General features: G+C 41.8%; 1 protein-coding gene across 1 annotated transcript in view; it reads right to left on the reverse strand.

Annotated features, from left to right (window-relative positions):
• NT5DC1 (5'-nucleotidase domain containing 1) overlaps positions 1–17,784 on the reverse strand; it is a 140,007-nt gene that overhangs the window by 27,164 nt on the left and 95,059 nt on the right. Inside the window, exons 7-8 of the mRNA XM_082730120.1 lie at positions 2,554–2,728; positions 549–646 (exon numbers count right to left, since the gene is read on the reverse strand). Coding sequence (XP_082586246.1) covers positions 549–646; positions 2,554–2,728 — 273 coding nt within the window. The remainder of the gene's footprint in view (positions 1–548; positions 647–2,553; positions 2,729–17,784) is intronic.

The raw sequence follows: 17,784 nt of genomic DNA on the forward strand, positions 1-17,784 counted from the left end.
ACCTCAACTAAACAGCTTCTCAGAGCTCGTGGAATAATATTCAAACCCATCTCCACCGTGTGTGAGGCCGCCTGCCTTCCCCAACGTCTTCTCCTCTCTCCGGAATCCCTGGCCTCCTCTCCGTCACTGGAACTCGCCGAAACTACTCCCACACTGGCCTGTGCATTTGTTTGACCTGCTGCCTCTCTTCCTCTGCTCTTCTCATTACCTGTCCTGCAGGTCCTGCCTGGTTAGTCACCTTTCCAGGCCTTTTTGGACAGGCCTTCCCTGCCAACAGAACTAAGGTTAAGGTGTCCTCCTGGTTTACCTCATTGGGAAGTCATTTCTTCCGTGACAGCTACAATGGCCTACAATCAACCCCATGCATTTACTGACCTTAATGTGTGTGTGTATTCCTGGGACGGGAAAGAAGGCATGCTATCACTTTTATACCCCTTGTTGTATTTAGCATAGTATTTTGCACATGGTTGTCAGTCAACAGGCATTTATTAAGTAATTGAATAAATAAATCTGAAAAAAAAAGAAGGAAGGAAGAAATGTTAACTTACCAAGTGTCCAGAAAGGTCTCTGACTTGGAGAATGGGAGAAGAAACCAGGCTTCAATGCATTTGTAATCACAATGTCGAAAAGATCTGTGAAATCATTCCTAAAAAGCAACAATATTTGTCATAATTTTATGGATTTAGAAAAAGTCCACATAAAATAGAACTTAATCTTTGCCTATCTGATCACAGTCGTTTCTTATCTTTTGATTAACTTTTACATGCTTTTTCTGTATTTTACATGTGCAAAGAGAAGACGGTTAAGCACTACTCCTCCTGACAACACCTTGAAGTATAAACGTAAGGGGGAAAAATGCACATTAACTCACTAACTGGGTAATAGTTAAAGTGAATGAATTCAACAGCTTCTCTCTCTCTCTTTTTTTTATGATTTTATTTATTTATTTGACAGAGAGCGGTCACAAGTAGGCAGAGAGGCAAGCAGAGAGAGAGGAGGAAGCAGGCTCCCTGCTGAGCAGAGAGCCTGATGCAGGGCTTGACCTGGAATCATGACCTGAGCCAAAGGCAGAGGCTTTAACCCACTGAGCCACCCGAGCGCTCCTGAATTTAATAGCTTCTAACAGCGAAAATATTCACGAGCTAGGTCTTCAAATGTGGGGCCTGAACTTTGGATTTATTAGCATTAAGTTATTAATAATTTTGTATGTTACATGGATCCCACAGAAAGCTACCATTATATCAAGTGAGGCGACATCTTTTAGAGTGTTCAAATACGAAGAAGATACCTCATTTTGGAAATCAGTGTAATCTTACAGTGTGATAATTTTAGGTAACAATAATTGTTTTTTAGTCTGTATTTAATACTAAATTACGGATCATATGGGATGGCAAAGTAAAGACTAGAGCATTGGGGGAGATAATATTTAGAAATCTAAACTACACTGAAGAGAAATTAAGATAGGAAGAAAAACTTGGGTCATCTATGCTAATGAAAAAGAAAGGAAGAGTGCTTGTTTGGAAGCACAGTCCCACTATCAGGATGGCAAATGGAGTCTCGCCATCCAAGAGGCACCGTGCAAGGTATCCAGGACTCCTGCCTTAATTCGCTCCAAGGATCCCAGGCCTACATATTACTCAGAAAGCAGAAAATCCATCAGTAGATTTTAAATATACCACAGACCAATCTAAACCCACACATGCTGAGGAACACAGACCTCAGGAGGCTAAAGAAGGCAGCCAGAGGTCAGTGTTGAGGGTGAAATTTGCTTATACCCAGCAATTCAGTATTTGCTGCAATCTGAGGAAACACTGGCGGAGATCTCATTACCCATTTTACAGTCTGGCTCCAACCACGGATATTCTCTGGTACTGCTCACGAGAACGACATAAATAAATACTGACACTGAAACTTACCAACTACTCGAATCCTATACCTGTGCTACCTTGTTTAAACTCCCCGCTCACACCTATGAGGTACGGCTGGCCCATTTTTAAGGTGATAAAATCGAGGGTGAGAACAGTCAAAGACATACCTCAGGCGCCTGAGGAAGTTGCAAGGTCGGGCTTGAACCCATGTCTGTCTGAAGTCTGTGCATTTACACTGCCTCGACTTTCCCGGAGGTCAGTTTCATCCCTGGCTGTGCTGAATGCTGGAGGTCGCGGCTCCACACTGAAAGGGCCGGAAGGGCGGTACTCCAGGCAGGGGTCAGGGAATGTCATCTACAACTCGGTGTCCCTCACTTATCATCCGAAGCTGAGAAACCGAACTCATGAAGTGCTGTTTGAGGGACATGAAGTCCATCAATCTGTCAGACCCTCTCAAGTCCAGACCATCGGCGGGCTACGAGCCTTACTGGCCCCAGTCATACTGCTTTAGCTAAACTGCCCTTGGGGGGTGTTGCCATCAGCAGATGCAGAGAAACAACTGCCGGTCACTCAGCGTTGTCTAACAGAAGGGGATGGGCACAGGCGAGTACTTGGAAGGCAGTACTGACCTCATTCATCATCAGTATTTTCTAAGGCCACGAGAATGGAAGGACTTATCACTTACCCAAGAATATATTCACAGAGAAGTCGACAGTAATCACTGTGAGAACTTGTAATCAACAAAAGAATTTTCCCAGCATTCTTTAGTTGCTGAAGCCACTTTTTCACAGATTCAGGACATGTGTGTAAATATCTGCCTGGATCTCTTTTGATTTCTGGAAAATATATTCCACAGTTTTCTGAAAAATAAAAAATGTTAAGGAGATTTAAAAAAAATTTTTTTTGACTTCATGTATTCTCAAGTAAGTTTATGTCTCTCAAAGCTATAGACAAAAGGATAAAAACTTGGTTCAGACATGGCAATGACACCATTATTAATTGCTTCTTAAAAATACTCCTGTTCTGGGCGCCTGGGTGGCTCAGTGGGTTAAGCCGCTGCCTTCGGCTCAGGTCATGATCTCAGAGTCCTGGGATCGAGTCCCACATCGGGCTCCCTGCTCAGCAGAGAGCCTGCTTCCCTCTCTCTCTCTCTGCCTGCCTCTCCATCTACTTGTGATTTCTCTCTGTCAAATAAATAAATAAAATCTTAAAAAAAAAAATACTCCTGTTCTTTCCTTAAGAACATGATGACTGAAAAGGCCAGTTGAGAATGTCTGTTGATTATCTGACAGGAAGTGATAAACTGTTAGAACAGATAATATAATAAACACAATATGATCAGTTTATTATTTATTTACTTTTAAAAGATTTTATTTATTTATTTGACAGACAGAGATCACAAGTAGGCAGAGAAAGAGGGGGACGCAGGCTCCCCGCTGAGCGGAGAGCCCGATGCGGGGCTCGATCCCAGGACACTGAGATCATGACCTGAGCCAAAGGCAGAGGCATAACCCACTGAGCCACCCAAGTGCCCCAATATGATCAGTTTTAAATCAGAGAAAGCCTTCCTGCATTTGAAATGTCAATGAATAAGTACTCTTTCAATCATTTAAGAAATTATCTGCTGGATATGAATGATGAATAAATATTCAAATAATGCATAAGAAATGTGTCAGTGTGAAGCAACCAAGAGGGGAGCTGGGTTCCTCAGAGTCACAGTAGAGTTTCAGATGGAACTCTATTGCAGGCTCTGAGAGCTGCTGGGATGTCAAATGGAAAAGGCTGGAAGGCAATGCAGGGGCCAGCAAAAGCTGAATGGCTCTCATCACTGAGGTGGGCCTGCTGGCTCTGCCCCTCTGGGTCTTCAGAGACCACAGGGGCCAGTCTGAGCTGAGGCAGATGCTGCCAGTATTTCCAGAAGTTCTGGTCAGAGCACCCATGCTGCTTGACACGGTACCTTGAAAGTTGTGTGTACTTTGCAGACAACTGCAGACTTGCCTGAAATGCTACTAGATTCATACTGTACTTTAGAGAGACTGCTCTCTGGGCGATAGCACTAATAAGCAGAAAAAGAGAACCCAAGTTCCTACTTTCTTTAAATTGCTAAGAATAGGACACAAGCATAAACAAAACCACAGGAGAAAGAGCTTGAATGAGCACTGAGCTCCGCCACAGTTACAGGCTGGTCCTGTGATTCTGCACAGTCTCACGCACTTAAAGTAACAGACATGAAAGTAACATTTCAAGAATATTAGGAAAAAGAAGAGTCTCTAAGCAAAAAGACAAAAACTCAATAAAACCAGAAATGGTAGCAAATACTGTTGTGTTTGCCCAAGTCCACGCCTTCGCCCTGCTTCTCTGCTGGAGACACTAATGTTCTTTGAGGGTTCCTGCTCCTCTCAGGGCTGGGTGCACAGCGGGGGTATGGGTCGCTCTCAGCCTACCGTGGAGTGGCAGTTCCTGTGGGAATCCCTTCCCGCTGCAGTGGATTGTGTAGGAAGTCCCAGAGGGCCAGGCCTGGCCAATGGGACCTGAGAACTCCGCTGGGGGTCTGTGGCGTCAGGTGCACAGCCGCAGAGAAGGAATCTACACGGTGGAGTAGTCACCCGCTCTTTCACTCTGGACTTCGCTCACACATCCCACCTAGAAAGGCAGCAGCTATCCCCAACACAAAGCACAAATCTGACAGAGCCAGGATGGCCAAGCTGACATGTGAAAGGAACCCGAGTCCCCCATGACATCATTCGATCTCTAATTAAGACACTGAATTAACTAACTACTGCTGAGCGTACCAGTGGACTTCCAGTCAGGTAACTCAATTGAACAACAGCTTACATAACAAGGATATCTATGGTTTGCAGCCGGCAGCATCTCTACTCACAACGTGAGTATCCATCACAACCAGACCAAAAAACAACAAAAGAAAAAAACCATGTTACAATGCAATAATAACATTGAGACACCAGGAGACTGAGAACAAAAAGTCTGCGCTCTTCTGGTATTTTGCCACTGTGTAAATCTCTAGGATCTCTTAATATCATACAACTATGTAGTGACCCTTTAAAGATTTTTTTTCAGAGAAGAGAAGGTATGAGTAAGAAAGGGTTAATTTCAGAAAGAGAGAGCAGTAAAATCAAATAGCTAAGAACAGAATAGTTTGATGAGTGACTATCCAAGTAAATGGCAGAGGCCGTGTCTCTCTCAATTTATTATACCTAAGGGAGTCATATGTGAGATTCTTCCACCCAAAAAAACGAAGCTTTTGTAGAAACAGAAATATTATGGGATAGATAACAGAAGATTACTGGTATACAGTGCCGAAAACACTTATACACTTAAGTGTCTATTCAGAACCAAGTTGAGAAAACGCGGTTTTCCACAGCTATGTCTTTAGTGCCATCTAGTGATCAAAATATAAATTACTGCTACAAACCTATTCCATTTCCAAGTGAATTAAAAAATAGAGCACATACAGTTAAATATTGTGTTTGAAAATTCTTGCCTAAATTTTATTAGTTTTAATAAACTTAATCCCAAAGAGGACACACATAATACTTTAGTAAGAGAACGTTACTCCCTGAGGCAATCATAGGAGTGTCCTCATTCTGTTCACAAGCCAGAGTAAAATGAACACACTAGAATCTCCCAACATTTACACTAAGTAAAAAACATTTATAGTAAGAGCAGCCCATAGTCTACTATTGGGGTAGACTATGGGCTGCTCTTACTATAAATGGTCACCAACTACTGGGGAATATATTTTTGCTCTCTCGTAACCTCAAATCATTAAAGGACTAGAGAGAATTACACCAAGTACAGGCTCATCTTTTTAAAAATTTTATTTTATTGAAATATAACTGAAAGCATTGTGTAAGATGTATAAGATTATATATAATGTGTTAATCTGCTATTTTTATATATTTCAATTATGATTACTCCCCTAGTGTTAGCTAACACCTCTATCATGTCACATAATTATCTTCACGTTTTTTATAGTGGGAACAATTAAGGTCGAGTCTCCTAGCACTTCCGAAGTTTATAGCATTGCTGTCTATAAAAAACTCATATTTTTATTGAAATAAATCAAGCTATAAAGCCAAAGCTACTAAATCAAGCTATAAACTGGATTATAATTGTTCAATAAATTATCTCTCCGAAGTGACTATATATATAAACTCCTAAAGGTAAGGGAGCCTGTCTTTCTGCTTGGCATGGAGCAGTCATTCAATGAATGACTACTTAAATTAGTGTGGAGGCAGACACAGAAATATTTATGATTGTTTAAAGTCCAAGTAATAATAAGATTTGGAACATATAACCTATGACAAAAAACTGCATTATGCATGCCCTGTCAAAATCACCCTATCCATAGTACCTTCCTTTTTTTTTTTTTAAACACCCCTATTGAAAAAAATAATTGTATTTAATTACATTCTTAAACTGATAGGTTAACATTGACTGGAGAAGACAGAGCATTTAGACCTAGAGTAGAAAGAAAGGAATGGTCTTATTTGTTATCAACTCACAAAGTAGCCCGTGTTTTCACTTAACTTCAAAGGAATTCTATCTCACAGCCACTTTATGTAACTCATTTTCCCCGCTTTTCCACTCCTCTCATATCCTTAGACACTGGTATTTTCTGTATCCAGATAGGATTAAAAGTACATTTTTTAAAAAGCTAGTTCCAGAGAATAGACCTTTACTTTTCATATATTAAAAAATTGGTTAATACAGTAATGAAAATAATAGCAAAGTGTTGCAACAGTCTGATAGGCACATAAAATTGGTCTGCATTTATCAAACGTGACTGAGGATTAGGGACCTCTTGTGGTTAAAAAGAAAAGTACAATTTGAATATTAAAAAATACGCTTTTTAATTTTAACAAGCAGTTGTGTCCACATCACTCTTTCTATCATCATGGAGTAAGAAAGCATTTTTCTTGTTAACTGCGTCACTACCTTTTCTGTGATTTTGTGGCCGGAGTTTTCAAAGCTCTTTGCAAAAGGGATCAGAGATGCTGGGATGCCAACACCTCCACCATCAGACTCCAGTTAAGGTCTGTTGTTTTTGCTGCAGAACGTAATATAGGAGAGACTGAAATGTTCATGACTTTTACAAGTTATAGAAGAGCATGCCAGTGACCAGCTAGAATGTTTAGCTCTACACTGTTTAAATGTACTTGCTGTAAGAGATGACAGAATGAATTTTCTGAAATATACATACATATAACTTTATTTTGGGCCAAGAGATACTCAAATATTTTTTGAAGGATGACAGAGATAAGCAATAGGTTGTGTATGTTCTAAAATAACTTTTATTTACAGAGGACAAAAGATGAAACATTTAATTTTAGGACAGATTTCCTGTTTATGGTCCCTATATGGTTTGTTTCTATCTAATGTATTTGTAAATAAAGAAACCTAGAATACCTAGATTGAGTAAAGTGAAAAATCTACATGCTAAATATAATGCTTGGAAAAGGACAACGCATTAGAATTGGATAATGAAGTATATAAGATATTGAAAAACATAATTTATAAAATTTATATTTTAATAGTATTTGACTTCTATCTCTGTAACCGTGCCCTAGTCAAAAGATTCTGATTTAATTGGTCTGGGTTGGGGTGATGAAAGTGGTATTTTTTTTAAAGCTCCCCAAGTGATTTTAAGGATTACTGCTCGAAGATCTAAGAGTGAGAACTCTTGCCATTATCATCTGTATATCGTGCCTGCCTCACTGTGTATCAGAGGCTCTCAGAGGACAAGGGCTTCTTAATTTTACATTACTTAATCCCCTAACAGAGAGCCTTTTTGTAATAGGGAATCAACACTTATTAGTTGCTGTTGATGTGCGATGCCACACGCAGGCATGAACCCTGAATCAGACCTTGTCCGATAAGGAGAACGCTCGTGCTGGGGACAAGAACGGAGAGCTTGGGAAGGACACGAGGGCTGAACGCTGAAATCCGGGAATACTGACGATGCTAAGGAAGACTGGCTCGGTCCATCTGACCTGACAGGGGAAGGGAGGAGGGAGTCAGTTATGAGGCTGAATCTGGGAGCTCAGGGAAGCCCGTGGCGCACGTGCGACAAACATCAATTCCCGCAGATCCCCGATACGCTCCCAAGACTCACACCTGGCCGGTCAGACACTTGCAAACCTTTGAACAGGTGGTGGAGACGGGCCACTTTGGTCTTAGTCTACACCTGCATCTACACCTCCATGGTGATGTCACTGCTGGAGAACTTGGTATCAATGAACTCCCGTTTCCACAGTGTCTCTCTTCCTCTGACATGTAACTCCGCTTCATGTACATAGTCTTTCAAAAAGTAATTTCAAAGAATCAGTTCTTTCAGGACTTCCGTAGAGTAGTGATTCTCAGGCTTTAGGGTATGTTAGAATCACCCAGAAGGCTAGCTGAAATGCTCCCAGAGTTTCTGATTTGGTATGTTTGGGTGGAGTTTGAAAATGTGCATTTCTAACAATTTCCCACACCAGCTGATAGTCTAAGGACTGCACTTTAAGTACTACTGCTATAGAAAACCCTTAAAAAAACTACATAGTTTTTTTTTTTTTAAGATTTTATTTATTTATTTGACAGACAGAGATCCCAAGTAGGCAGAGAGGCAGGCAGAGAGAGGGAAGCAGGGTCCCTGCTGAGCAGAGAGCCTGATGCGGGGCTCGATCCCAGAACTCTGAGATCATGACCTGAGCCAAAAGCAGAGGCTTAACCCACTGAGCCACCCAGGCGCCCTCAAAAAAACCACATAGTTTTAAAAAATACGTTTTTTTCCTAAAGGAACTCGATTCTCACTATTCGGGCTAAAGATGCACAATCAGAGTAAGCGTGTTTAATGTTACCTGACAGAAATTCTTAGACCTGTTTCCCACGTTAAAATGAATTTAAACTAACATGTTTTTCAGCTTTTCAAGATTATTTTTATTTCTTTTCATGGAAAGATATATTCAAAGGTGAATATGTGATGGCATTTTTTCACAGTATTATTTTACATTCTTTTCCATTTACCAATCATGAGTGTAGTCATTTTGTAGGCAAAGCAGAAAAGTGCATGCGTTGCAGTTGGGACTGGCCTGAGTCTGAATTCCAGGTCTGCCACTTACTACGCTGGTGAGTATGGCTCAGCCGTCTCTCCTGCCTCACCGTGTCTGGAGCTGGGAGTCGGGGCGCTCCAATCCTTTGAACGTGGGCAGACCTTTTACTGCTTTGACCAACAGAATTAGGTCTAGGTGTGGCCCTTCACTGGCTGGGAAACTCTAACTTTCTATCTCTTGGAAGCCAGTGTTATGTAAAAAGTACAACCAGTCTGAGACCACCCTGCTGTGAGGAGTGAGTCAGATGGACTTAAGTGTCTGTGTTCTAACCCCCAGAACCATGAGTGTGCCCCCTGAGACATCCAGCCTGGGCAAGCCTTCAGATGACTGCATTCCTGCCACCGCCTGGGAAACCCTAAGTGCAAAGCACCCAACTCAGCCCAGAGCCATCAGTGACAGTAACAGAGAGCTGGTTTCTTATGGAGCAACAGAAAACCAGAACGAGATGCTTAGGAAAAGTGTCAACAATCCCATTATTCTGTCTGTGCAATTCAAGACATAAGAAGAAAAAATTCACAAATGCTTCTAGAAATATCTGAAATAAAATTAAAGAGCTCTAAATTGTTTTTGTTAACCTCCAAGAATAACTCAAAGATTTCTATTGTATATCTATTTACAAAACGTAAATACTTATATAGCTTATGTTAATATATATCTTTTGAACGGTTTAAATAAAACTAAAATTAACTAGTACTTCAGGCAAATTTTACATAGCACTTCTGACTTCTCACAAACTTCAGATGTGAGCTAGTTAGAAACCGACACAGTAAAAACCAGTTGCTGAATTACGTATGGATTACAACAGAAAAATAAAATTAAGTCTTTTGAGACTTAACCTTGAGTTAAGTCTTAACCTCATTAACCTTGAGTCAAAACATTCAAGTTTTCTTCAAAAGACAGACTGATCTTCAAAGAAACACACGGTGTAAAGATTATATTTTATCACAAGGGCATACTGTTTCCTTAATTATTTTAGTTGAAACATCTTCTATCTGTTCCGAAATATCTTTTCTTACTAATAAAGCTGAAAGTATGCAGAACTAGGACTGACTAGGAGGAACTCAACTCCCAAGCACACTTAAGAATTACTTGTCCAGTATCCGGTCTCACAGGGTCATATACAAACAGGGAATCCCTGTGAGGTGTTAAGTCTCTGCCACATCTGTACCCGGAACCCCCAGGACTTGGGAAAGCAGTTCTTTTTCATGAGGCATTACTCTGTTTTCCAACACACATTTCCACCCAAATCTGGCCTACATCAGTTGTATGCTCTGTATGTTATTGTAAAATGCCACCTGGCCAGTCATTCCAAGCTGATTATAAATAAATAAATAAATAAATAAGAAAGAGAAAGAAAAGGGAAAAAATACGAAAGTTTTAAATTAGCGAGTCATTTTATTTTTATTTATTTATTTATTTATTTATTATTATTATTTTTTAAAGATTTTATTTATTTATTTGGGAGAGAGACAGTGAGAGAGAGCATGGCGAGGAGAACGTCAGAGGGAGAAGCAGACTCCCCACGGAGCTGGGAGCCCGATGTGGGACTCGATCCCGGGACTCCGGGATCATGACCCGAGCCGAAGGCAGTCGTCCAACCAACTGAGCCACCCAGGCGTCCCTATTTATTTATTTTTAAGGGTTTTGTTTATTTATTTGACAGACAGAGATCACAAGTAGGCAGAGAATCAGGCAGAGAGAGAGAGGAAGGGAAGCAAGCTCCCTGCTAAGCAGAGAGCCCGATGCAGGGCTCGATCCCAGGACTGTGGGATCATGACCTGAGCCAAAGGCAGAGGCTTTAACCCACTGAGCCACCAAGGCACCCCTATTTTTATTTAAATTTTAAAAAGATTTTATTTATTTGACAGAGAGAGATCACAAGCAGGCAGATAAGCAGACAGAGAGGGGGGAAACAGGCTCACTGCCGAGCAGAGCCCTGTGTGGGGCTCAATCCTAGGACCCTGAGATCATGACCTGAGCCAAAGGCAGAGGCTTTAACCCACTGAGCCACCCAGGTACCCCTTAGTGAGCCATTTTAGTGCAGATAATTATTCTGGCAGATCTTGTTCTTTTGTAATATAAAACTTGAAATTATGGACTTGATAAAATAAAAAAGTGTAATATCTACGACAGCAAACACAAGTACACAGGACCTACATGTAATGTTCTGCAGTACTACTGAAGGAGTCTTCAGGAATAATAATGCCCTAGATCAGAATTCTTTTTTTTTTTTTTAAGATTTATTTCTTCATTTGAGAGAGAGAGAGAGAATATGCATGAAAGGGGGGAGGGGCAAAGGGAGAGGGAGAGAAGCAGACTCGCTGCTGAGCAGGGAGTATGACGCAGGGCTCAAGATCAAGACCTGAGTCAATATCAAGAAACAGATGCTCATCTGACTGAGTCCACTAGGTGCCCCCCGCCCCAGACTAGAATTCCTAACCCACAGTACACACATGGCTTCAGTGGGTGAAGGAAATCCTGACGCTGTCTGCACACACTGCTCCTCCCTGTATGTGTGTGTCTGAGGGAGCAGAGCAGGTGCAGGTGCTCTAGTTTACGTCTGATTCCTGGGGTTGCGGACATGTGACTCCTGAGAAGTTAAGGACCGCAGATTTAGATTCCCCAGAGGAGAGCAGTCTGGTACAGAGAGAGAGACCAAAAAAAAAAAAAAAAAAAAAAACAAACATCCAATATGCCCCGTTTGTCATTGTCAAGAGAAATCTTATACCTCGGTCTTAGAAAAAAGGAGATTCTCTGTAATGGTTGATAGAAAATATTCTACACAAATTCCTGCGCTGCCCTGTACTCTTACGTGCGTAAAGTCCAACAAGTTTACATTTATTTAGGGTGACTAAAGGACCGTTCTTATTAATTTGTAGGTTGAAAATTACCAAATGGACATGTACAACTTAAAACCACATGAAACATAATATTCTTAAAGTTGAAACTACACTGCCATCGAAAACAGCAGTATTTAAAGAGGTTATTGATTTTATTAAATGATATATTCTTGGTATAGAAATTTCATTTTACTGAGTTTTCTACTGCTGTATAAAAAACCATCTAACACAGAGTGATATACTTAAAATAGCAGTGTATTATCCTATCTCATGGTTTTCAGGGATGACAGAGTTCAGTGTTCAGCTGGGTGGCTCTCATTTGGGGGTGTATCAGTCAAATGTCACTACTGGGTCTGGAATCATCTAAGGATTCCTTCAGTGGCTGTCCAGCCCCTGGGCTGGGATAGTGGGGAGACCGAGGGTTGGCGAACTGTGTTTCTACTCAGCTAGCCTGGGCTTTCCCACAGCAGGCCAGTCTCGGGATAAGCTCAACTTGTCCCAAAATACTAAAGTAAAACCTGCAAGGACGCTTACGACATAGCCTTAGAAGTCTTAGAGGGTCATTTCTGCTGCAATTTACTGATTATATGGGGCCTACCTCATTTTTTTTTTTAAAGATTTTATTTATTTATTTGACAGAGAGAGATCACAAGTAGGCAGAGAGACAGGCAGAGAGGGAGGAAGGGAAGCAGGCTCCCTGCTGAGCAGAGAGCCCTACTCGGGGCTCGATCCCAGGACCCTGAGATCATGACCAGAGCTGAAGGCAGAGGCTTTAACCCACTGAGCCACCCAGCCACCCCGGGGCCTAGCTCATTTTTAAGGAAAAGAAAACAGGGGCTCTTTTTTCAGGTCAGCTACCAAACATACAAATATTTTGATGTGATTCCTGCCAGGATATGCTCTATTCATGTGAAACTTTATGGCAATTTTAAGCAAACCACATATAGTTTCTTACCTGTGTCTTTTTGTTCGCCATCATATTAGAGCAATTTCCAATGGCATTATCACTTATTTTAAAACATTTCAATATTAAATCTTCTAAATGGACTTATATGTATAATTATCCTATTTATAATAATAACTGACATTCTTTGAGGGCTTATTTTTGCCAAACACAATTCTAAGACATTTACAACGATGACCGTATTTAATATTTACAATAATAACACTGTGAGGTGGGACCTCTATTATTTCCAACCTGCAGTTGAGGGAACTAAGATACAGAGAGGCTAAGGAACCTGCCCAGAGTTACAAACCAGAATGTGGCAGAGCCAGGATGTGAACGCAGCCAGGTCCCTTTCAGAACCCGTGCAATACTCCTTCTCCAGGGGCACAGCATTTGGGTGCTCTGTAACTTCAAGGACACCATAAATTCCCCCTTCTTTTTTTTTTTTCTTTTTCTTTTTTTTTGGGCATGTGGTATACTACTACATAGTTATCACAGTGCAAGGTCTTTGGGATTGATGGGAATTCAAGTAAGTGAGAGTTTGAGATTTGGACAAATCAAGTTTGATTTCTGCAGAGGAAAAAAGTATCTACTGACATGCGCTCCAATTATAGTTACAGTATCTTGAACTGGAAGGGGCCTTAGACATCACCTTCTTCAATCCTGTCCTGTTATAGATGAATTAGTAGGTTCTCATTAGAAGATTTTAAAGATGAGTAGAGACTACTGATTTTGTTCAAAACCACTTAGCAACAAATCTGGGAATGGAATACAGCTCAGGAATCCTAGTCCACTAAACCCTATGTAACCTCTTCATAATTACAGAATGATTAGTATGTTACATGATGTATGTAGCCCCATTGCCTACGTGTTTACAACTGTGTTTGAGATCTAAATTATCTGGTGATCAGTGTCTACGAAAGTAAAATAACATGTTCAGAAAAAGAGGGACATGTGGGTGGCTCAGTTGATTAAGCATCTGACTCTTGGTTTTGGCTCAGGTCATGATCTCAGGGTTGTGAGATCAAGCCCCACATGGGGCTCTGTGCTGGGCATGGAGCCTGCTTAAGGATCTCTTACTCCCTCTTCCCTCCCCCTGCTTAAAAAAAAAAAAAAGATAATAATTTAAAAACAAGAAGCAAAGGTCCAGTTCCTTAAATTGTGTTCTATTTTTCTCTGTAATTACTGAATAATGGGCTTTTCCTCAGAATTTCTATTGGAGTACTTTGTAGTTACTGAGCTAAAGTTACCTATGTAATTATTCTGGAATAGAGATCTTATACCAACATAGGAAACAAAATAAAACAAGTGTATTACATTAATAAGTAGATATCATTGCCCCTCCTGGAATGCACTGTCCTCCCTTTACTAATTAGGCATGTCTGTGGCTGCTCACCAGACCGTGGTCTACACGCAGCCCTCCCCTGGCACGATGCCTCTGAACACCACTGACGACATTCACTGCACTACGCAGTAGCAAACACCTGTAGTAAGTGTATCTCTGTATTTTTCTCCCTCCTGAGGCTGTGTGATCGTTCAGAAAAGGAACTGTCTTTATATTTTTTTGCATTCTTGATGTGTGGCAAACAGTAGAGGATTAATGACTGCAGAAGCGTGTGTGAGGGGAGAGCTACTGGAAAAAACTTAGCAGGTGATCCTAAAGACTAGGGTTGGCAAACCACAACCCACCTGCTAAGAAAGATTTTTTACATTTTAAAATGGTGATATAAGTATCTACATAAAGCCTATAATTTTAACTTTCTGGTCCTTTGGGGAAACACTTGCTGGTTCCTGATATAAATGTGGTATTTCATAGTCATAGGACAGGAACAATAAACAACCAATGGTTATAACCAAGTATGAGAAAGTACCAAGAATAATTACTAGGTTCATTAACTGGAGAGACTGTTTTAAGGTGATGCAGTCTCTCAAGCAGAATGAATATTCACAAATCATTGGTGGTAAGACTGCTTTCTGACAGATAACGTAAATACCTCTGGGTAGTTTTTCATCACAGCAGAGCCCCAGGCATGGGGCTCGCCACTCAGTTATTCTCTATTTTGGGTCCTCGAACAGCCTAATCTACTGGGCCAGAAGAGGGTTCTCCTTGCTAAAACAAATCTATGTTTTATGCCTTTGCCATTATCTTTATGATTCTGGTAGACTTTTCAGTCTCTGAATAAAATATTTTCAGGCCCATTTGGTCTGCTTGTTAACAGAGCGACAGCACGGGTCACAGCAAGACACCGCGAGTCCCCGGCTGAAAGCCAACGGCTGGTAATATTTTCCTGGTTAATGTCAGAGGAAGTCGAACGATCCAAGAAATGCACATGATGACATGATGACATCATCAGAAGGACCTCAAAAGTTCGAAGCCTGGGGTGAATGAAGGCACTATTGCCGAGGCACAGCTATACAAATGAGCTGTGTGAGAAACCAGGATGTTTTCCTTGGTACAGCAAAGTAAAGATGCTTCCAGGTAAAACCTGGGACCGGTTTTAGGGGCCAGCTTCAAAGAGGTACGCTGTAACTTTCGTCTCAGAGTTTTTAAATGTATTTGCCAGGCACGTAACCATCGAAGAGGTTTTGTTTTCACCAGAGGAAGGTTTTGTTTTCACCTTTTGGTCGGCTGGAAAAAATGAGAACTAAAACAGGATAGCTTGGGGCAAAGTAGGCTTAGAGAGGTGCCAATGCTGATGGCTTTTTAAAACAGTTCCCAGTGGGGTGCCTGGGTGGCTCAGTGGGTCAAGCAGCTCACTCTGGTTTCTGCTTGGGTCATGATCTCAGGGTCCTGAGACAGAGCCCCTTGTCCGGCTCCACACTGGGCCTGGAGCCTGCTTGAGATTCTCTCTTTCCCTCTCCTTCTGCCCTCCTCCCCTGCTCGCACTTTCTCTCAAAAGGAAACAAAACAAAACCAAAAAGTTACTATTGATTTTTCTAGCTTGGAGGCACACAGAGATCAGAAACAATAACAGGAAAAAGGAGCTAGATATTATAGGGTGCATTTAGTACTCAAGTCTTATAAAGACAAAAAGCCTGCCTCCCACTGAGGACTCAAGCTCTTGAACAGAACTTCCACCGTGTTTCTTCTAACCTGGTCCCTCTCCTGAAGCGCACAGCTGAAAAGAATGGTCAGACGGCATGTGCGTACATTCCCACTACACTAAGCTCAGCTCCCAAATGACCATTAATCAGTTTGTGATGGGAAGGCAGCCCCCTGGCTAAAATAATCCGTTATGAGACAGAAAGGAGAGGAAGCCGGGGGACACCTAACACGGGCGCAGCCTCTGTTAGGGCGGGCAGGCTCTCAGGGAGGAAACAGCGGGAACCTGGGCAGGAAGGTTCACCCTTGAGGTTCACCGAGTTCGGACGGCTTCCAGAAAGCACCTCTTCTCCTCTAGCCATATTCCTTTCATTTGTTTCATTCTATCATCCTTCTGGTCTCGCTAACGCTGCCAGTTTGTATCTTGGCTACTTTTCTGAACAAACCTATCATCCTATTAAGAGGACAGTCATATGTATTATTTATTTATTTGTTTGTTTGTTTGGCAGACAGAGATCACAAGTAGGCATAGAGGAGTCAGAGAGAGAGGGGGGAAGCAGGTGCCCCGCTGAGCAGCGAACCCAATGTGTGGCCAGATCCCAGGACCCTGGGACCACGACCTGAGCTGAAGGCAGAGGCTTTAACCCACTGAGCCACCCAGGTGCCCCTCATATGTATTTTTTAAGCATTTAATATAGGAGACTTTTAAAACCAAAAATCAAAAACCAGCTCTGCTGGGTTAACATGAAAAATCTTAAAAATCATGTTAAGGATTCAGTCTTTACGTATATCTAATACATATATTATTAAAGGCTTTTCAAAAGAAGGTATTTTTCTGCTTTCTCTCTTTAGGACGCAGTAAGTCCACAATAAACAAAACAAAACTTTTATTTCTATGACTATGGATGCTACTGATGTTAATATGAAATGTAGGTGGAGAATTATTTTTCCCACTGGTCCCCAAAACACACAGTTCACCTGCTGAGTGTGCATTTGGGGCCAGGCTCTGCGTGGCATCTGGGATACACCAGGACAGCTGGTTTCCTCCTGCAAGGAGGCCTCAGTGTTGAGGGGACACCAGAACTGACGTGCAGTCCGCGGGGTGTGGGGCTGCTGGTGAGGAAAAGGACTGCTTCTCCAGAAGGCAAGGGGAGCTCCAGGAGAAGGCTGAGATTTAGTTTGGCCTTGGTCAGTGCGGGGCATTCAGCCTTGGGGAGGGGGAGGGGGAGCAACTCGGCAGAGAGCAGATGCAAAGGCAACTGAGCATGAACTTCAGGGAGGTCTGGGGCCGAGGGTCCACGTGAACCCAAACAGGAGGCAAAAGTTGCTCCTATTGTGCAAACAACAGGACGGATTTGAACCGCCCCCCGCCTCCCTCCCCCCAACATGGTGCTTCTGCTCGGAAAGGAAAGTCAGCTGTCCAGGCCCTCCCACTCTTAACCTGAAGCTATTCCCTCAAAACCCATTTCTTCTCTGCTTTTCTCAATTCCACTTTGCTTTTGAGAGTCTACTCAATTCTCACTGTTTTTAGGTTTTTTTTTTTTTTTTTTGGTCTCTCTTGAATATGCCCACCACTACGTTCTTGTTCACACGCTCCAACTCCTGTTCATTTATTTATTTATTTATTTCTAAAGATTTTATTTATTTGACAGACAGAGATCACAAGTAGAGAGGCAGGCAGGCAGAGAGAGAGGGGGAAGCAGGGTCTCTGCTGAGCAGGGGCTCAATCCCAGGACCCTGGGATCATGACCTGACCTGAAGGCAGACGCTTAACCTGCTGAGCCACCCAGGTGCCCTTCATTTATTTTTCTGTACAGTTCACTCACTGCATCAGATTTCTACCTTCCCCTTAGCTCCATTAAGCAATTTTCTCTGTGCCATTATAGTGCTCGGAAATATAGTAACTGGATTCTAGAAACACAGAACTCATTCAATAAAGGTAATGCCATTAACACTTCTGTTAAGGAGGTTA

This window comes from Mustela nivalis (genome assembly GCF_964662115.1).
Source record: "Mustela nivalis genome assembly, chromosome: 5".
Taxonomy (NCBI): domain Eukaryota; kingdom Metazoa; phylum Chordata; class Mammalia; order Carnivora; family Mustelidae; genus Mustela; species Mustela nivalis.